The following is a 22,150-nucleotide window of genomic DNA, read 5'->3' as shown; positions in this document are numbered from 1 at the left end:
TCTGGGAGCCAAAAAAAGAATGCATATCCAAAAAGTGAGCAATTTATTTCCTCCTCCCGCCCCCGCCCCCCCCCCCCCCACCGACTCCGACCCCCAGTCTCTGATTAGTCTTAATTTTCTCAAGATAGAAGATTGCATCAGAAGTTACCCTGATCATTTGTGTCTTAAACATATTGGGGGAAACATTTAGAGTATTGACAATTATTTCCTTAAAAAAAAAAAGCAGTTAGGTGATGCTGATTTCACAGTCCCTGTAGACTAAAAAGAATTTCTTTACACTGACCTACCTGCCCTCCCAAACCTGGCCCTTTGCGCAACTGTGTACATGATAACCTGCAGGGTTAACAAGCAGTGGTAGTTACACCATGCATACCTGAGAGAATGAAGTAACACCAGCTGGCATTCAACAAGGCTTTGCCTTAGAAATGGCAGCCAACAATGCCATTGGGAAGCCTGAGCAATCACTTTGTGAGGAAATTACTTGCAATGTTCACTTGCACTGCATCAGAAAAAGGGTGAAAGGCAGTATGTTAATGGGCTCTACTACAGGAAATGAGGTTCATATTTCAGACTGGATCTCCTGGGTGGTCTGAGAACATCCATTTGGCTGTTGAAATAGCCAGAAACAAGGTGAGAATAAACATTTGACCTTTCGTCAAAGAGGAAGATGTGTAGGGTGTGACAGACAATAACTCTCATGGGAGTTTTCCATCTTAACCATAACCACGTCGAAAAAGCGTAAATACATTTCTTCAGAAATTTGCTCCCAGAAATGAAATTGCTGCTCTTGAAAACTTCTTGAAAAGGAAGGTGCTTTAAACAGTCTTACCGTTAAAATAATACAGTTTTACACAAACTCAAAAAACCCAAATGCTTTTTACAGAGCCGGCACAAATGCATTTTGATGCACAGCAGTTTTCCTTCCCTGCTGGCAAAGGTTGCTAGGAAAATATTCCTTCCTCAGATCCAAGGAGATAAGAACCAATTGGTGAAATGTGGCACCAAACTGCATCATCTGGGATGGTGGTGTAGCTCACTGCATGCTTCCCATCTTACGGGATTTGGAGGTATCTGCAAGCCTTGCAAGTAAATGTAACTAACAAAAGCCAGCAAGAAGAAAACCGAGCTCCTCCTCCACACTCCTACTTCCCTTTTCCCCTCCCTGCCTTTCACTGTTCCTCTTTGTTACGTCTTTATCCAAGAATATTGCTTATATTGTGGTTCCATGGACAAGTTCAAAGGGAACTTAGTCTTCTAATCTTAAGACTCCACAGCAGGGAATGGGATTCTTGCAGAGATCAAGAAGCGATTAGAAAACGGGGAATAGAGTTTGGTTGGTAAGCACCTCGAGGACTGATTATTTGTTTTAAAAAAAAATCCAGAAGAGCCATGAAGACCCCCGGCGCAGGGGTGTTTCAGACTAATTTTTTGCTACCTCGATCAGAGCCAGTGTTGCTAAAATGAATAGCTATCTACTTACGCAGTCTGCTTTAAGAAGCCCTGTCTATCCCTATATTTGTCATACCAGGCTGAGATTCTGGGCTACTGAAATCTCTGCCAAAAGCAGATATCACTACCACAAAGTCATAACCTGGGAAATGGCAGGAAACATTGACATTGTTTTGACACCTTCTTTAAACTTTTCATGAGACAAATGATTGAAAAAGCTGTGTGTACACTGGGAGTTGACCAAAGAAAGGGTAAAACAGGAGAGCAGAGTAGTCCCATGGCTTTAATATAGGAAGATGGATCCTGATGTTGGATTCATCTGAGTAGTGGGTTGAGATCAATTAGCTGGGAGCTCAAGGAAGGAGACAGACATAGGCACTTTGATTTGGGCATGGTACAGGTGACTAGGGAGTCAGAAATATCAAGAGCATGAGGATGAAGACAAAGCAGGTGGCTCATTGTACCCCAAGACAGCACAGGGGATCCTGGCGACATGTCAGAGACTGATGTCGTGGGTTGGCATGGAGTCCATGAAGCTGATGCTTTACAAGCACCCCAGATGATTCTGAGGCACAGCCAGGTTGGGCAAGCTTTGGAAAGGGATGGAAGCATGTTGCCTTCCAGGATATAATTGCTTGGAGTCATTTGGGCACTGCTGATATTAGCCAGAATACTACTTTTGTCAAAGGGTATGAATTTATTGACAGTGAACCCTTCTGCTCCCTTGCTATTGATAAACCCAACAAATAAAGCTTATACTTACTGCCGCAAAAGTCCCATTCCAAATTCTGGTAGACACGTTAAGGAAGTACTCTCCTTTGACCTGAAGGTCTTTCAGCCAGCAGGTAACATTGCTACACGTAGCACTTCTACAGTTCTTTCAGGTTGAAGTCAATGGTAAAAGGAGAGAGTTAGTATGGACTTTAAAGAGTAAATGCTAAAAATTTAAAGATAGATAAAACCCAGTGCTGGGCAGGATCTGGGGAAACAGACAACCTCGTGAACTGTTAGTAGTCATAACCCTTCTTCAGGAGATTGTGTCGCTTTGCTTCAAAAGGTAAAAGGTGCACACTCTGCCTGGCCATTTCCCATCTGCATGGAAGGCCTCGGGAGATAACAAATGTGTGGAGAAGAGTACATCGAGCCTGTTTATTGCGTCACTACTTCTGAGAGTAAACACACCCCCCAAAATGAAATAATTGTGTTTATCCACAACATACTAGGTAAGTAAGTTATCAAATATACATGCACAAAATGCAGCGCAATTTAGTCATTAAACATAATTGATAAAGGGATGCCTGGGTGGCTCGGTAGGTTGAGCCTCAGACTCTTGATTTTGGCTCAGGTTATGATCCCAGGGTTGTGGGACTGAGCGTGGAGCCTGCTTATGACGGACTCTCTCTTCCACCTGTCCCCCTCCCTCTGTCCCCTGCTCATGCTTTAACAAAAACAAAAACATAGTTGACAGTGAAACAATTGGTGGTTGCCAAGGGTTAGGGGGGGATGACTACATGGGATGCAGAGGAGTTTTAAGGCATTGAAACTGTTCTGTCAGGATACTATAATTGTGGAAACAGGTCATTATACATTTGTGAAAATCCATAGAATATCTGACATCAAGAGTAAATCCTAATGTAAACTATGGACTTTGGATGATTATGATGTCACTATAGGTTCGTCAAATGTACTGCTCTGATGTGGGAGGGGATTTGGACAGTGGGGGCAGAAAGTAGTTGGGAAATTCTGTACTTTCCACTCAGTTTTGCCATGAACCTCAAACTGCTCTAAAAAGTAAAGTCTATTAAAAATGTTCAGTGACCGAATGACGTATAAAAAAAGGTAGCATGGTCGGTTTATGTAACAGTGTACATGTATCTTGGTATGGATGAATACTTACAGATATAGAGAAGGATATTCATTAAATACTGAGTGCCAGCTGTTAAGTTTCTAGAGGACTTTAGTTTCTTTGTAGTGTTTTTGTGCTGTTAGTTTTAGGGTGTTCACAGTGATCAGTTACCCCTTTTACAAAAATCAAAACATTTTCACAAAAATAAGGAAAATGCTCAAAGGTATAATATTTTGGCATACTCTGAGATGATTTCTCCTGGACATTTTTACATACTACTGTTTAGATATGTCATATTTATACTGTAATTCTACTATAGTTACTTTAAAAAAAGAAAACCAGAATTTCCTTGTTGTTCTTAGAGGAGAACTATGGTTTGTTTAGGGTTACTGTTTGCTAAACATTTACTATTTGAGTACTAGACTAGCCTCTTTCTCAAAGAAAGGGGCATAGCTCTGGAGCAGGTGATAATGAAATATTGGAAAACAGAGAAGGCGGCTAGAGAGGCGTTTTAAGCAGCTAAATAAGACATCAGTGATGATGTGGAAGGGAGATGTAAGGAGCTTCACCTTCAAAGCACACACATGCTGCCCTCACAGCTCTTTGCAATGCTTACAAAGCGCCTGGTACAAAACAGTAGTTTCACATGGAATCCTTTGGATTTCATGAAATATGGAACATGTATTTTTTATTACCGGCATAAGTAATAGTCCCAATAACCTGGATTTGAGAGTGTATTTTCTAAGTCTTGATTCATACAGTCCATCAAAGCCAAAATGAGAAAGTTCTACCATAAGAGATGGTAGGAGAAAAGAAGTACATTGATTTCCAGGTAAAACAATAAATCACCCAAGGAAACTTTCACCCCGTTAACCTGTCCTCACCAATTCTTTTATGTGCCGGAAATTTTCATTCTTGAAAGATACAGAAGAAGCTGTGGGTCCTATTTTCAGTGGATTTATTTCAGCATTACAACTGATGTCACCAGCCTGCAAAGAAGGACATCAAATCAGTCTCAGGAAGCAAAGTCATCTGTGATGTTCCTTTTAACATGTTAGGAAATCCTGTGGTCACATGTCTGGGCGGGGGAGGGATCATTAGGTTGCTTTCACATCACTGACCCGGCCACACTTCTTGTAGTCAATTAACATAAACTTGGAAGTATTCAAATCCTCCTGGCGCCACTCGGTGGGGCAGCACGGGTGCTTACCTGGTATGTACTAAGACCATTTGCAGTACCAGCAGGTTGTGAGTGATTTGATTCAGGGTTCTTTCCTGTGCCCCATTTAAGATTTCGATTTCCGGTAGTTACCTATGCGCACCACAGGAATAACACTACTGTAGAACCAGCTCTAAGTGCCAGACTCAGGCTGAGCCAGTGTCCGGGGATTTGGCTACACAGTGCTTCTGAACCCAGGCTGCATGTTAGAACCACTTGGAAGTGGGGGCTTTTATGGAATCTCTGGTGCTGGAGTCTTAGCCCTGGAGATTAATTGCCTGGGGGTAGGCCTGGGCCTGGGCATGAGGCCCAGCTGATAAAAATGAGGAACAGGGTTGATCACTACCAGGTGGAAGGCCAGGCCAGCGTCTTAAAAGACTCGCTACTAACTGCAGCTGTGTAGACCAATTGTTCTCCCGTGGTGGGTTCGACCTCATACTTGTCAGTGAACTAACTACTCAATGAACAGGGCTCTGACACAGTCAGATCTTCACCTGGCCAAAACAAGGCTTTAGGAATAATTTCTACCATCTGTAATTGTTTTCTTATAGCAGTATCCTGCTTCTGATAGGACACTGACTGCTAGTTTCCTGGCACTCAGGATGCAGAACCTTTATCTTCTCGAGTTTTCCATCCATAAGATCTGAGACATGATCACCCCAACCTCATGGGGTATTTCCATGTTGAAAGTGCACAATTTTATAGGCAATTCAGTTGCCCTTACCTGATCTGTGTGCACCCCAGTCACATACATCAACGGGTTCTTTTCTTTGGTGTATTGAGGGATGTGGATGATCACAGATGCCATGCTGACTGGAACACTTCCTGTTGTTACCTATGTAATATGGAAGAAAACATTCTGGTTACTGCTAGATCATGCACATGTTGCAAAGAAAGTGATCAATAACCTCTGTGTTGATGGAGGGCTATTAAATGGTAAGACCATTAAGTGGTAAAGACTACTATTAAATGGTAAGACTGAGGCCATTTGAAAGTAAGCCTTGTTACTTTGCAGTCACACTCGGGTCTGTGTGTCTCACCTCTCAGTGGAGAATCTCAGCCTCTACAGTTTGAACTCGTAAGTTGTGACTTAGGAGTTTGTTAAAAACACCTGCTGTCTGTTGAGCTGGGCTACCAGGGCTGAAGTCCCATTTGGCCCCTGACTAGCAGTGTGGCTTGGGCAAGATACATAACCTGTCTATCCTTCAGTTTTCCTCATTTGTAAAATAAAAATAGTCAGCAACTTAGTATGTGCAGACAGCAGTCGTTCGCATGAGTGGGGAGTCTGTTCTAATTGGACAGAGATCATGTCCTACTGGTTGTTAAACATTTTAAACAACAACCATAGAAATAATAGTTCTACCAACGTTATAACTAGCCTGCAAAACAGGTTAACATATGTAAAGCACTTGGTACAAATGCTGATACTTTTTAATTTTTTTTTTCAACGTTTTTTATTTATTTTTGGGACAGAGAGAGACATAGCATGAACGGGGGAGGGGCAGAGAGAGAGGGAGACACAGAATCGGAAACAGGCTCCAGGCTCCGAGCCATCAGCCCAGAGCCTGACGCGGGGCTCGAACTCACGGACCGCGAGATCGTGACCTGGCTGAAGTCGGACACTTAACCGACAGCGCCACCCAGGCGCCCCTGATACTTTTTAAACTCTATGAATGTTATTTTATTGTTACTACTGGTTGGTTAAATATCCCATTAAAGAAGTAGTTGCCAAATACTAGCCACATGATACAAATTCCAGTATCTGGATCACAAATCAGGACTTCTAAAGATTTTTTTTTTTAATCACCAAATCTTAAGGTTGTAACCATGTAACTAACTAGCAGGAAATGTAAAAATAAAATGGTATTCATTTAAGGTCGTAGATGAATTCTTTTTACATTCCAAATTTTCTGTAATTTATTATAAAATAACAACTTTTTCAACTTTCCCTTTATGTAATTGATAACAATCTTTAGATTAATAATTGCTTACTAATAGCCAATGGAGACTGACTGAACGAAATTTGGATACAAATGGTTAGCTTCTCAAGTAGAAGTGGTCTCCAAGGATAAATTGGCTTATTTATTGTATTCCAGAGACTTTTGACCACAGTAATAACATTATATTAATACATTGTTGATTAATATTAAACATTTACTTTCAAAATATATCCATTATCTTTTACCCAGAACACATAGCTATGTACAAAAGCCTCAGCTATTTATTAAGAGTCTTAGTGATTCTCAAAGTACAGCACCGGGACCAGCAACATCAGCTATACCTGGAAACCTGTTAGAAATGTACATCTTTAGGCTCACCGTAGACCTACTGAGTCAGGAAGTCAGGATGGAGCCCAGTGATGTGTCTTAACATTCCCCCAGGTGATTCTAATGCAGCTCAAGTTTGAGAACCACTGGTATATTTCAACATTTTACTTTCTTCTTCTCTTCCTGGCTTCCTTATTTTTTCTTTCCCTTTCTCCTGATTATTTTTTTTTAATGTTTATTTTTGAGAGTTAGAGACAGCGTGAGCAGTGGAGGGGTAGAGAGAGAGGGAGACACAGAAACCGAAGCAGGCTCCAGGCTGTCTGCGCAGAGCCTGATGTGGGGCTCGAACTCACTCATGAGATATGAGATCATGACCTGAGCTGAAGTCGGATGCTCAACTGACTGAGCCACACAGGTGCCCCATGATTTAGTATTCTTTTGACAGGCTTACCAACCTTAACAGAGAAGATGAACTTTGGACCAATATCTTCAAAACTGTGCACGACAGAAGGAACATTCCCATCCGAGGAGACTTCATAAAAATTTATGTTGGTGGACCTGTTGGATGATGTTCGTCAAGTCAAATATCTTAGTTTTGCTGTTGTTCTTGAAGCTTAATATTTCTTTTATTTAAATACCTTCTAGCTTATATTAAAAGTAAATGTTTACATTAAGGTATGAAAGCCTGCTATTTCTAGGCTTATGTTTCTCAGGCTAAAACAAATTCCTTTAAAAACCTATCCTTTCATGATCTTTCTGCAAGGCTCCTTGTGTTATATGTTTATCAGCTGTAAATTTCCTAAAATAAGTACAAATGTATTCCTTTAAAACTGACAGACCCCAAGGTTGCTATTATACTGACTGGTGTATTCATGCAGTACACACTTAGGCCTTGTTGATTGGATGAATAGATTTATAAGCCAGAGGATTTTCCACTTGGGTGGCTGAAATGCAGTGATAGGATTTTAGTTCCTGCAGTGTTTGTTATTGGGTGCTTGTAAAACAGGGTGTACATTTTCTTTTATCATTTCTTCTCCCTATCCTTCTCTATTTCCAAACCAATTCTAATGCTTTTGGTCTGAGTTGAGGTTGGTCATGGTTTTCTATGACTAGTGTAGAAATCACCTTTCTGATGGCTGACCCAGAGGTTTTATTAGACTAGGCCTAGAGGTATTAGATGATTTGACCTCTTTTCTTGGAATTGCCAACTAGGGTTTCCAAGTGAAGTGAGGACCAGATCAGAGGAATACCCACAGGACCACTCAGATTGCAACATAACTGGATCCCCTTCCCTCTCCTCCTCACTCATTTCTGGGGCTGAAGCTGGATTCCAACCAGGATAGCTTCATTAGGACTGTGGGGAGTGGGAAACAGGCATAGGAGTCTGAAAAGCAATAGTTCTTCCTACTATGCACAACATAACTGCATAACTGCATATTACCTAATTCTTGGATGTTGATTCTATTTCCCAAAAAATTTGAATTGGATATTTTCTGAGATACTTTTTGGGTTTCTTTACTGAATTCTTATCTTTATGTTTAAAAAATTTCCCCCCAAATTCTCAAAAGGAAAATATGTCATAGGTAGACTTAAATAGACGTGGCATCTGTCAAGGTTATGTAGATGAGAGGGAACGATGATTTTTCAGCCTTACATGGAAAATGGGAAAACTGACTAGAATTTGAAACAGAATGTCTGGCTGTATATGCATGATTTATTCTCTTTACCGTCCAGAAGACCTTTGTGTACCCCCCTAAGAACAGTTTCTAAATTAGTATGTTCTGTTTTTGCATTTTAAAGAGCTCTGACATTTTTCCATTTGTTACTTAAGTTTTCCTTAAGTTACTTAAGTGTGGATGATCAATGTATTTATAAGCAGTTAGCTATACTCAGGGGGCTTCTGTTTTAGAAATAATTCTATCATGATTTCCACCCATAATACTTGCACAACGTAACTGCATATTTATCAAAGTGGTTGCTAAGGGATACACTCAATGACTGGGTAGGATTTTTTCACAAAGTTTGCAAAGATGTTAATTTTGGTGTGTGTGTGTGTGTTTTTTTTTTACGGCACTACTTGTGATGGTAGTAGTATCAAAATAAATATGCAAAACAACAAATAGCTCATTAATCTTGAGTTGGATACATAGATCATGATCCAGCCAGGAATAGAATAAGTTAGATCTGTAGGTCCATATATATAAACTTCTCTAAGATCATATAAGAAAAAGTGAGATTAGGAAGGATTTTATTATTCCATTTGGGTAAATATGTGTGCATCCGTGTTACATGAATATATCCTGGTAGATAAACAAACCTTGCATCTGGAAGGTATTCAGAAAATAGCTGAGTCATGTATGGGATGACCAGAGCCAGAGGAGGCTGGAGGCATGACTTCACTTTATGGTATATCTTTTTGTAATGTTTGGATTTTCTATCCATGTACATTTAATGTCTTTCTTTAAAAACAAATCCAGAGGAATGATCTGGGTGGTAGGATTAGGAGCCATTTTAGTTTTTACACACCATAATTCCCCATATTAATTTTTTTCACCTCTCAGGTATATTTTAAAAGACATCAGACGGTCCAATTTAAAATCCAATTTACCATCACAGAAATACAGAGCTAAGATATTACTGAAAGTGAAGTCCCACTTTCGTCTTGTATTTATTTCATGTTGGGAAAATTGTCTGGAAAAATTGGCCATGGTGTGAGAGTGGAATCATGTAAAGGTTGTATTGAGCTAAAACATATAGGATAAGAATCAATGTAGGTAGGAAGAGAAGAAATCAGGTAACGTGGTAATCTCAATCTCTCTGGATGCATTGGTCTTCCATCCTTTTATCAACAGTGCAGGTCCTTTTGGAATCTGCAGTTACAGATTAATTTTTCAGGGATGGATGACTGGGCTGGATCTGTTTTTGCTTTTGCTGTTTGCAGTTCACTTGATATAGGAGCATTCTTTCATCTTTGCTCATGTGTCTCTCACTCTAGACATAATGACACATTTTCCTTTTTGTTTCTGCTCGGTGATCTAGTGCATGATCTACGTGTTCCATGCTTCTGGGGTTTGGGGTGATGTGGCGAACTGGACAAGTCCGTCACTGAACACTGTTCACACCCTGGCTTCTTGGAAATACAGTGCAGTGCATTTTCCAGGCACCACTGAGCTGTGATAGGAAACTGCCTTCATGCCTCCCTAGGTAAAGAACTCTGGTTTCCAGCCTCAAAGGTGGGCATCACCTGCAGGTTGGGTACCTGCATGGCTCTGCTCTAGTGTGTCTGTGCCCGTGAACCTGCTTCACTTCTTGGTGGGGGTTAAGGTGATGCATCACCCTATTAGTATCTTTGGTATCCCACATGTTAGCCACTTCTCAAGACACCTGTTGCCCTGAACAACTCATGATAGCTAGTACCAACTGGTATCATTTTGCCCCTGCTCCCAGGTACACTTGCTCTGGCCAGGCAAGATAAGGGAATAAAGCATTTCTTCATAGATGACCTCATTGGAAAATGCCTCGTTTCCTCTTGGTGGGAAGAAACCCATTATGTTAAGTCAGGAGTTTTTCACCCAGAAGCTAATTTTCTATGATTCAATTTAATGTTTATGGTGGACCTACTATGTGCAGATCATTGTGCTTGGAGTTCTGGAGTTTAGGGGTGGGGATACCGCTTGAGAGCTCATGTGGATAGTAGGAAGAGGCATGGAGAAGAAAGTGGTGACACCTCCTAAGGGTCCGGAGAGTTCTGCTTTGACCCTTTGGGAAGGTTGGGCCCTCATCTGAAGGGCTGCAGAGGAAGTACCCTGCGGCCTGTGGCAGAAAGTTTGCTCCTCTGTCTTTCTGGCATTGCTCTCGGTCAATAAACCTAAATAGCCGTGTAAGGTTTTCCTAAGGACTGACTTGTCCCTAAACTTCCTCTGTCCTACTTGACAAGGGAGAAACCTTTAATTCAAATTTTCCAGTTAAGAATAAACGTAGAGAGTCATGAGCCAGATGTGTTCCACACCGAGTGGTATCAGTGGCCACAGGCTACTCACGGTTTCACCCACCTCGTTATGTGAATTTCAGCGTCATACAGCAGAGGGATTTTGAAATTGACCAAATTATCTGCCTTGTTTTCTTCAGAGCTTTCGCTATTGGAACGAACATTAGGAAATTACTTAAAGAGAACTATTATTGAAGCCATCTATCATCAGTTCAAGACTTCATTAGGTTTTACCTTAAGGCTTGGAAACTGACAGATGCCTGATTCTGAAGGTTTTGAAGATTGAAGTCAAAGTTAATCATGAAAGTCACCTATAACCAAAATTAAAACTCATTAATCTATGGTGGTTTGTACTCAGGGACCAATTAAAAAAATGGTTCCCAGAAAAGCAAACTCACTCCAATTTGATCTGGATTTTATATACCTTAAGCTTTCATCTTTGTAGAATATCTATTTGTCCACCTTGCTCCATTTAGCATGCCTCCCCTTTAGAATCAGAGGGCTTACCTTTCAAGTGACATGTATAACAGATCATCACATCACAGGCATATCTCCTTCACTGAATTTGACAGCTCTGTGCTGATGTGAAACTTGCTTAGCAGGGGTAACAAATGATATCTGTGACTCTGTACATCACTCTGACCAGTGTTGGTCAATAAATTAAAGAAAGAGAGAAAGGGAGAGAAAGGGAGAAACGGAGCGAGGGTGGGAGGGAGGGAGAGAAAGGGGTGGGGAGGGAAAGGGAGAAAGAAAGTACTCTCCATATTGTATGTGCTTTTGAAACGAATTGCATGGGAGAAAATCCCACTTTTACTAATAATTTACAACATTCATATATTTTAAAAGGTTCCTCTAAATACGCAGCTAGTTCTTTTGTAAGGCCTGTCAAATAACGGTACCTAACAAAGAAGGTGGAATGGTGGGGTGAATTAACACTAGTGCCGAGGAGGGACCAGTGTGGATTTGAGGATGAAATGCAAGTTGTACCTGTTGCTCTGTCTTTAAAGCTGGGTAGCCTACATCACAGGTAACAGACTTCTGAGATGAAGCAATCTGGCACACGACTTCTGTCCCATCAACCTGAAAGACACCAAGGAAACAATGACCAATCAGTTATTTTGCATGTGTGTGTGCGCACGTGCTTGCATACATGCTGAAAGATGTATAAACCACATGGACATGTTAGCAGTAGAACTGGTTCACACTGAACTAACCTATTGTCCCCCAAGACTTGAAAATCTTATACTGTCCACATAGCTAATATACTATTTTTATTGCTAACAGGACACCCAATAAGCCAAAAGTGAGGTCAAATACTGGAATTTTCCCCCAGAAGTAAATCCTAGTTCTCCTATTTCCAAAGCACAGAATAAATTTAATATTTAGAAATGCTATCTTTATTACATACCTTTCTCTCAATATATTTGAAATTAGTAGTTTCAAGAAAAGAGAACAAAATCATGTGTTGTGTTTGTATTTTAAATAACTTAAAGAATCTTTTTTAGTTTTCCTTGTGTGGTTTTTTTTTTTTCCTCTTTGAAATAAGAAGTTCTTATTTGGCACAGGAAATTGAAGCATTGAGGTCAGAATAGATTTAGAATGTTAAATCTGTTAAGTTTGTGTTGACTTTAACTTGGATGAAACCATTTTTAATCCTTTTGTCAAGTAGGGAATTTGGGAAATCTCAGCTTTTCCCTCCTCTGCCGTTCATTGCTTGGTGGCAGAGGAGGGGCCAGAGGGGCGTGCATGGCCAAGTGTGTTCCTGGTATAGTGATCAAGTCAACATGATTAACTGGCCTCGCTGGAATGCATCCTCTTGGCAGTAGCATGGCCTGTGGTTACAAAGCCTGGACTCGGCTGTGGGACTCTCATTTCTCGGAGCAAGTGCAGCTCGAAGGATCTGTGCGGCACCACAGCGGCCTCCTCACACAGATGGCTTGAGAAGAGTTATGGTAGGTGTCTGGCCAAGTCTCAGGGCAAAGGAAAAACTGACCAAGCTGTGAAGCAGGACTGGTCTAGATACAGGGCCAGGCTATGTTCTCATGTGGTTTAACTAGTTGGGAGCCCCAAAGTTGGGACTGAGCACACCGAGGGGTAAGGTGCTTCTTCAGACAGCACACGGCCCACCGGGATCTGAGTGTGAAGAAGAGGGCCAATTAACAACAAGCAGGAGACACAAGAGGAGTGAGCACAGGGTGTCATCACATACCGGCACGGTCCAGGAAGCGAAAAACAAGTTTTCTGAAAAATCAACAACAATTCCAGTGTTGTAGGCACTTTCCCTTTTGTTTTTCAGCGTTACTAAAAATGTTAACCTTTTGTTTTGGTTGCTGACAATAAAGGGTTGGTCTCTGTTACAAGTGAAAAGGAAAGGAAGAAAATTATTAAGGTTAATAGGGCCAGTGTTCAAATTCTTCACTCATTTTAAAAATAAGAAGATAAAACTCTTTAGATTTGGAAGACTGAGAAAGTTGTTTAATAAACTATTTTCATAGTAAAATGATACAGACAACAAAGAAGTCAACGCTATTGGATTTTCTTCTTCATTGACTTTAATCACATTGTAGGGAAAGGAGCCATCCAAATACAAATGTTTTTTTTTTTTTTATCTCTTGTTGTTTTACTCCTATAAGGATGGTAAAAACTGAAGTTCAGATTTTAAAGATCTTTATTAGTTATGGATGTTTCTTTTGCAGGAAAAAAATCTCCATAAACACTCATTTGAATCAAGAGACCTATTGTGTCTTATTTCTACGTTTTACGCTGAGCTCTGAAGCAGACTTACTGAGCAGCTGACAGCTGTTGGACATCTAGAACTAGATCAGAGATGCAAACTCCATCATCCCCACATTCCTTGTAGAAAGGGATCTACAAAAAAGGAAAAACAATCCTACACATTTGCTCTTGACTTAAAAACCAAATTGTGGAAGAATATATGTAGTATTATTCCATTTATATAAAGCCCAAAACCATGCAAAAATAATATTTGGGGAATATAAACATGGTTAGCAACACCAGGAAGAAAAAGCATTGATAAATGCAAAATGCAAGGTGGTGATTTGCCTCGGGTAGCAAGATGAATGTGGATGTGATGGGGGTAGGGAGGGATACAGAGAACATAGGTATTGGTAACATTTTTTAAGTGGATGGTGAGCACAAGGTGTTTGGCTTTACTGAACACCTCTAGTGGGCCAGGCACTGCTCAAGGGGCTGGGAATAGAGCAGGGAAGACGACAAAAACTTTTGTCTTCGTGGAACTTGCAGGCTGATGAATTTCACACAGAAGAGTGTTTCATTTAGAAGACTAACAATTGAAAAGTTCTGTCCTAGGTAGCTTTCAAACAGTACCACAGGGACCGTGAAGCTTTCTTAGCCAGTCTGAATTCCAAGAAGGGCAAAACGCACTTACACTGAAGACCTTGGCCTTCTCAGAGTAGGCTTCGAGGGCAGGGCTGGTGCCAGGGTTTTCCAGACTGATGTTGACACACAGATCCAAAGAGCTGACAACATCAGAGGGCTTCTAAACACACAGAGATACAGTGAAGCGGTTTTTTAGGGCACGGCAGCTTCAAAACAAGAAAATGACAACAAACGTGTTCAAGATTAAGAACACAGTCTGCTCTCAATTATGTGGAGTTACCCTTGTTTTGAATTTTCAAGACTCTGGCTTCTTTACGGTCTTAATTCTCCTCTTAGCCTCTTCACTATTAAGAAACCTAGGGACTTGGGTTCAGTAAAAATCTGAAGCAGCATATCTTAGTTAAGCTTGTCAGTGATCTCGCTATTCATACACAAGTAGTTTATAAATATTTAGAGGATCTGCCCAATTTTAATGCTTAAAGCATCTGTTGGGGCACCTGGGTGGCTCAGTTGGTTAAGCATTCGATTTTGGCTCAGGTCATGATCTCATGGCTCTTGACTTCGGGCCCCGAGTCGGGTTCTGTGCTGACAGCCCAGAGCCTGAAGCCTGCTTCAGATCCTGTGTCTCCCTCTCTCTCTCTACCCCTCCCCCGCTCATGCTCTCTATCAGTACATGGTTCTTGGGTTGTTGGCTAGGTCTTTCCAGTTCCTACTGCCAAGATTTAAGATAGTCTTTAGATTTCCTGACCAAATCTTGGGAGGGAATATTATGACCTAGATGGGAAGGTGCTCAGGGCCAGTGTCAGACAACGACAAGAGAACTCCCTTCCTTAGTCAGAACCTAACTTGCTCTGCAAAGCCAGATAAAGGGGATTCCCACATGGGAAACCAAGTCCCCCAAGTTTTGGCCCTCATGTACATGAGAAGCGACACTGCCTCTTGCATGCATTAGATGAAGCGAGTATCACTTGGCGGTTATTAAAGCCGACTCTACCCAGCTACAAGTACAACTTCTCCACTCCGCCTTCACAGCAACTTCGCTCTGCCCTCAGTTCTTGTCAGGAAAGAACAGTATCTCTACAAATGGTAAACCCTAAAAATCCAGTTTGCCTTTTCCTGATTAGTGATATTTGTTATCACCTAGTCCATTCACAGGCAGGATTTACTCCTGCCGTGAGCCCTTTTGGCGGGCAAGACTAGCATGGCGTCCTGACTGTAAGGAGAGGTTTCCTTAGCTGGCTGCAGGGTTGGCGCACAGAGTGGGTGTGGTGTTGATATCCAATATAGTGTGTTAACTGAAACAAGATCCCTGCACTGACCCAAACCGCACACATCTTCTAAAAACTTCACAAGGACACATTTGTGTGAAGAGGATATATATATGAATGACAGCCTGGCTGATTTCATTCCCCCACAATGGACTCCATGTTTTATTTGATCTACCACTTAGCACAAAAATAGAGAATGAGAGCCAGCTTTTATCCCTTTAAAGAATCTGTATAGTCAGCATCTTAACCAAAAAGGTCCAGGCCTTCATAAATAAGACTTCTTTCATATGAACAAGAAATTATAACAATCAATGGATTTTAATTCCTGTGTTAACTTTGTTTTTCCAAATCATACTTAACATTTTTTGAGATGGGATCTCTGTATCATCAATCTATATCAGAAATATCTGGGAGTACTCCTCAAATCTGCATATTCCTTAGACGTTCAAATCCAGATTACTGGTGGTGAGGACCCTGAATATGCATTTTATAAACTTTTTTTTTGGCAATTCTTATACATTTTATTTTTTATTTATTTATTTTTTTAAATTTTTTTTTTTAACGTTTATTTATTTTTGAGACAGAGAGAGACAGAGCATGAACGGGGGAGGGGCAGAGAGAGAGGGAGACACAGAATCAGAAGCAGGCTCCAGGCCCTGAGCCGTCAGCCCAGAGCCTGACGCGGGGCTCGAACTCATGGGCCGTGAGATCGTGACCTGAGCCGAAGTCGGACGCTCAACCAACTGAGCCACCCAGGCGCCCCAATTCTTATACATTTTAAATGCTGAGAACCATATTCTAGGAAAATTCTTAAGAAGTTCTTTTAAAACTGATTTCCTGAGGAAATCACACTTTCAAAGACCATTACATGGTTTCTAGGGGGAAATATTCATATAATTTATAAAATAAATTTCCTGTGGGAAATTTTCCCGAGAATTTTTCCTACTTGTGAGATTTTCAAAATTCATCTGACCTGTAGTAACTGTGGCATAAGATTAGAATAATTTTTACCTCATAATCTACCATTCTTGTCCTATATTAATTTAAACCCAATAGTGGAAATCAAAATTGGCATTGTTCATTTCAGCAGCTTAAAATAAAATTTTTCCCTGATAGGAAAATGCTAAAATAAAATTTACTATCTACTAAAAGCTCTCCCTGGTAAACATTTAAGAAAGCACTGTCTTCGATTTCTTTAACAATCTTATTTTTTAGCCTTTTGGTTGTAATTCCAAATATTTCTATGCTATTAACATATTAATAGAATGTGACCATATATTAGCATAAAGATAACAGGATTTCCTGCTCATGAACTTAGACAAGAAAAGCATTAATTAGAAGGGCAACCATTTTCTAACTTGTAAGCTTCGTTTTTAGACTTGGACCATTCATTAGTCTCTAAGAGGAAAGGAGGTGACAGAGATGACGGAGACCTTACCTGTATGTGGATGATGTACTCAGAGCAACTCTGTGTTTGACTTACTATCATATTCTTCTGCAGGCATCTTTCATTATTTTCTTTAAATAACCCCCTGGAGGTTACTCTGGATGAATATAGGTCTGCATCAATTGTGATGTTGTATATAATGGCTAGGATAAAAATCACAAAGAAATGTTAATACAAATAAACTTTTACAGAAAAACCATCCCTAATTGTATCTTACTAGGTGAAGTCAAGGACTTCAAGAAAATATAAAAACAGTCTTTACATTGATGGATTGTGAACTGCAGACATTTGTAATTCACACTCTGGTGTGATGTAGGTGACTGTGGATACAGAGAGAGTGATACAAAGAAGCGTGGCTTGAAGCAGTGGGGAGAAAAGTAGACTTGCCCGAGGAAATCTACTGAATGAATTTGGTCAAATTACTCACTTCTCAAGCCTTGGTTTCATCACCCCTAACATGGTGATATGTCAAAGAAAGAAATAGCTACCGAGTACCTACAATTGAACACATTCTTGTATGTTATCTTATACAAGTTTTACTATAATCCCAGAAAGTGGATATTATCATCTCATTTTTCAGGTAATAAACACAGTAAAAGAGGTAAAATAAACCAGCTCTGTTCACAACAGCTAGGGCATGGTCAGAAATAAAACTGCAGTAATTAAAAAAAAATTTTAATGTTTTTATTTATTTTTGAGACACACACACACACACACACACACACACACACACACACACACACAGTGTGAGCAGGGGAGGGGCAGAGACAGAGAGGGAGACAGAGAATCTGAAGCAGGCTCCAGGTTGGGGTGCCTGGGTGGCTTAGTCAGTTGAGCGTCCAGCTTCAGCTCAGGTCATGATCTCACGGTTCATGGGTTCGAGTCCCGCGTTGGGCTCTGTGCTGACAGCTCAGAACCCAGAGTCTGCTTCAGATTCTGTGTCTCCCTTTCTCTCTGCCCCTCCCTTGCTCATGCTCTCTGTCTCTCAAAAATGAATAAACATTAAAAAATTTTTTAAAAAACAAAGCAGGCTCCGGGCTCTGAGCTGTCAGCACAGAGCCCACCATGGGACTCAAACTCACAAACTCTGAGATCATGACCTGAGCTGAAGTTGGACACTTAACCGACTGAGCCACGCAGGCACCCCAAACTGGGGTAATTTTTAAATCAGAATTCATTCTTTCAGTTTCCATGCAGTTGTGAAGATTAACTAATTTGAGCGTTAACTGAGATACTCTGAGGGAACACTCTCGATGCTTAGTTCAGGGAAGGCATGCAACTCTGCAGGAATAAGTTTGGAATCCGACGGACTTGGTTTGAATTCTAATTCCACCATTTATGAGCTCTAGGACTTTAGGCAATTTGTGTAACCTCTTTGAAACTCCATTTCCTCATCTATAAAACAGAGATAATACTACTAACCCAGGGAAATGAAAATGAAAAAAAATGCAATAAAAACTGATGTCAGTTGCCAATACACAAAGTATCAGAGCCTTCAACTAAAGCTATCCAAAATTGAGAAAGAAAACCTGATATTATTCAAAGCATCAGCTGCCTTATCTGGGCTTACTCTATCTTATGATTTTCAATATTTTAAAGATTGAATAGACTTCCCAAAAACATTAATTCCACAGGTTACATTTAAAATACCTATTAGAGATGTATAGTTTTTCTTGCTCCAAGAACTTAGTGAAATTCACAAAGATAGATAAAATAGAAGTGAATCAAATCAGCTAAAACTAAGTGGTGAAAATAATACAAAGGAAAAATAATGCCAGGGAGGGGAACATAGCTAGGACAAAGTTAGTATACATGATCATATGATTTCTTTTTTTTTTTTTTTTTCAAGTAGTCTGGTAAAAAGGTATAGTCTGATGGGCATTAATCTTTTTTTATGTTGTTAACTTTTAAAATGGAGTGAGCATCTGACACAGTAAATAACAAAGACCATATGCTTTACAGGTTTAGTTTTCAAAGTTGTGAAGATGGGATTCAGGTCTTACATACTCTTATTGCCAAGCCATTAAGTGACAAATGACCACAACTGGCTTGTCTGTGTGGATCTGAAGACATCAAGGAAAAGGTGCCCAATGGGAAGAAAGAGCAAGTTGAAGGGAAGGACATTCTTGAAGTCTGCTTTCGAGTGTCTGGTAACAGAGGAGTGAAGCCCCATCAAAAAGTGGAAGATATAGGAGGCAAATCCATGCTTTCAGGCCAGGAGAGCTAACCAGCCAGCTATTTCTGCCAACTAATATATTTCCCAAATTCATGTTTTAAGCAGACTAGCCACTTAATGTCCCCCTCCCCCCACCCCACAGTTTTTATTGAGATGTAAGGGAGATGTACTGAGTTTTAGTTGTAGAGTGCAGTTATTTTGTATATGTAACTATTGGCAAATGATTACAATAATGTTCATTAACAGATCATCCCCTCACACAGTGCCAATTCTGTGTGTGTGTGTGTGTGTGTGTGTGTGTGAGAGAGAGAGAGAGAGAGAGAGAGAGAGAGAGAGAAATGTTTAAATCTGCTCTCTTAGCAATCTTCAAATGTACAACACAGTACAGTATTGTTAGCTATAGTCACCATGCAGTACATTACATCTAGCCACTTAGCGTTTGTACCGGAATGGTTTTTGACTCAACTATCATGGCTACTCAAATGGACCTGCTCCAGGGCAGGTCTGTGAGATGTGCTACTCAACGTTGGGTCAGCATTTGAGTACCTGAAAGGAAAAATGCCAGATAGATACAAAAAGTAGGAAACTATGGAAGACATGCCAGGATGGGAATCCAACTTTTGCTTTGTGTTTTTAACCTATGTATTTCTTGGTATGAATCATGACAAAGGCTGAAAATATTAGAGGCAGGTTAAGTTGGTTTGCTAACCACTTAATGAAACACTTGTAGGAACTGCAGGTGCCTGAAGTGTAGAGCCAGACTCTGAAGGAAGGAGGATTAGAACCCATGAAAAAGCAGCAAATGAAAGAAGGCAGTGTTTGATCGAGTGCTAAATCAATGGCTATGCTCTGTAGGTGCTGGAGCAGGAGAGACGAACGTGAGGGGCAGTGGTTAGAAAGGACTCGGCCAAGTTCTGGAAGAGGACTTGGCTGGTCCAAGAGAGAGATGACAGTTTGTCCAATTTTCCTCATTCTCGCCTTCTGACAGGTCACATATCAGAGTTTTATTCACTTCTCTGCATTAGAGCATTTAAAACACTGGGCACAAACTACATACTGGTTTATATCTTCTCTCTCATTATTTCACATATATTAATTTCTCAAGAATAGGAATATTTGGGGGGCGCCTGGGTGACTCAGTCGGTTGAGCGTCTGACTTCGGCTCAGGTCATGATCTCGCGGTCCGTGAGTTCGAGCCCCACGTCGGGCTCTGTGCTGACAGCTCAGAGCCCGGAGCGTGCTTCAGATTCTGTGTTTCCCTCTCTCTCTGCCCCTCCCCTGCTCATGCTCTGTCTCTGTCTCAAAACTAAATAAAACATTAAAAAAAAATTAAAAAAAAAAAAAAGAATAGGAATATTTGGTACCTGTACTGAGCGCTTTGTATCTAGGCCATGTCACAGCTGACACACAGCATACTAATATGGGTGTATACCAGCGTCATGTGTGTGTGCCCAAGGTTTGGGGTGAGGAACCGATGGGTAAAAGAAACTTGAAGGATAGAGCTGAGCAAGCCTGGGACTAGATCATAGAGATAGTAACTTTCTGTGGCAGAATGTTATCTTCTCGAGACAGTGAAGGGAAGATCTAATCAAACCTTCCATGTCTAATTAACCATGCTCAGACACCTCAAAGGAGTGGCAACTGAAATGTCTGCAAGACCCTTATTTCTTTTGGCCTTAAATCCAAAGTATAGGTGACATTCAGGACTAAAACTCTACAAGCACACCTATCTCCACACAGATTATTTCAGGCCAACTCACCCACTTGACTGTTTTGCTTAGTAGGTCTAAACTTTGCACTGAAACAGAGTTTGAGTTTTATGTCAGCATTCTTGTTGAACAAAGTAATTTTTTCTGGCGTGAAGGAAGCATTCACAGATACATCAGCGATACTCTGTGACCTGAAAGACATAAACGGAAACAGATATTTTCCTGCCAAGTGCACACGTTATAACCTTTACCTAGAGGACCCAGGGCCAGCATTATCTAATCATTCTCTGCATGATCTAAGCACTTTAGTGGTATTTCATATTTGAAAGCCCTAAAATAGCATCTAGGGATAATGTCTTTTGTGTTTTGTGACTGTATTGCCAGCCCAATCCACATTTAGTATTTGTTTAATGCATGCATGAGTGCAGGATGTGAGTCTGCAACCTCTTTGCAAATAAATTTCCAAAGTCACGGTCCCTGTTGTGTTTTGCCAGCTGGAAGCAGTGATGTTTCCTCTTCCCACAAATGGAGGGGACAGAGCGGGTGGCAAGGTGGGGGTGGCAGGGCTGAGGAGGGTCTCCCTATCGCCTCCCTTAATAGTTGCCACCGATTCTTGGATGTGTGGCTTATGACCATGATGGTGGCAACTAGCGTGACACCAGAAAGTGGCGGAGGCATCTCTCGGGCAGGGTGCTACACATTTCTGACTCTGGCACAGCCCTTTAGATATCTGAAGGGCTTTGCCATACACATGGCCTCATTTGCTCCTCTAACAGTCCTGTGAAACAGAACAAATATTGTCTCCCTTTTATTGGTGAAAAAGTCTGAAACAAAAGAGAAAACATTTGGTAACTTCTCACTTTACTGAGTAACAGTTAGCAAGTAAGAAATTAGAACCCATGGTCTCCTAGTTCCTCTGCCAGTAAAATTGTCAACTTCATCATAATGACTCTTTGTGTACACGCTCCAGTATTTACAAAGCAGCAAGTGTAATGAGTAACTTCATTGTTTTGAAAAATACAAGAAGATGCAGAAAACATTTTTTTTTTTTAATTTCAGGAACCACCTGAAGGACTTGAGTCAATTCAAAAACTGTTTCATTAATCAGGTACCTATAAGGCCCCCTAGTAAGCAGTCATAAAACATCCAATGGCAAATCCAATGTGTCCTCAGACCTACAAGATCTAAAATGTCTATGTGAATGTTTTCTGTAAGTCAATCTCTTTCTTTAAGTCAATCTTTTATCCCAGTGTAGATGGTGCCACTGATTTAAAAAACAAGGTTTACAAAATCATTTCAAATTATTCTCAGGAAGTTACCCAGAAAATCCAGTCTCAGCACCTTGTAAGAATGTGACCAGAGAGGCACCTGGGTGGCCCATTTAATTAAGCGTCTAACTCTTAGTTTTGGCTCAGGTCATA

At 40.7% G+C, this 22,150-nt stretch overlaps 1 protein-coding gene across 1 annotated transcript in view; it reads right to left on the bottom strand.

Annotated features, from left to right (window-relative positions):
- The window catches only part of ITGA2 (integrin subunit alpha 2), a 105,996-nt gene that overhangs the window by 4,699 nt on the left and 79,147 nt on the right, over positions 1–22,150 (bottom strand). Inside the window, exons 16-27 of the mRNA XM_058719459.1 lie at positions 20,781–20,920; positions 16,836–16,987; positions 14,179–14,289; positions 13,555–13,637; positions 12,979–13,120; positions 11,757–11,849; positions 11,004–11,080; positions 10,834–10,917; positions 7,237–7,339; positions 5,239–5,349; positions 4,180–4,284; positions 2,213–2,326 (exon numbers count right to left, since the gene is read on the bottom strand). Of these exons, the coding sequence (XP_058575442.1) occupies positions 2,213–2,326; positions 4,180–4,284; positions 5,239–5,349; positions 7,237–7,339; positions 10,834–10,917; positions 11,004–11,080; positions 11,757–11,849; positions 12,979–13,120; positions 13,555–13,637; positions 14,179–14,289; positions 16,836–16,987; positions 20,781–20,920 (1,315 nt within the window). The remainder of the gene's footprint in view (positions 1–2,212; positions 2,327–4,179; positions 4,285–5,238; positions 5,350–7,236; positions 7,340–10,833; positions 10,918–11,003; positions 11,081–11,756; positions 11,850–12,978; positions 13,121–13,554; positions 13,638–14,178; positions 14,290–16,835; positions 16,988–20,780; positions 20,921–22,150) is intronic.

The sequence above is a fragment of the Neofelis nebulosa genome, chromosome 1 (genome assembly GCF_028018385.1).
Source record: "Neofelis nebulosa isolate mNeoNeb1 chromosome 1, mNeoNeb1.pri, whole genome shotgun sequence".
NCBI lineage: Eukaryota > Metazoa > Chordata > Mammalia > Carnivora > Felidae > Neofelis > Neofelis nebulosa.
The sequence above is the reverse complement of the archived record's forward strand: the minus strand, read 5'-3'. Positions and strand labels throughout refer to the sequence as shown.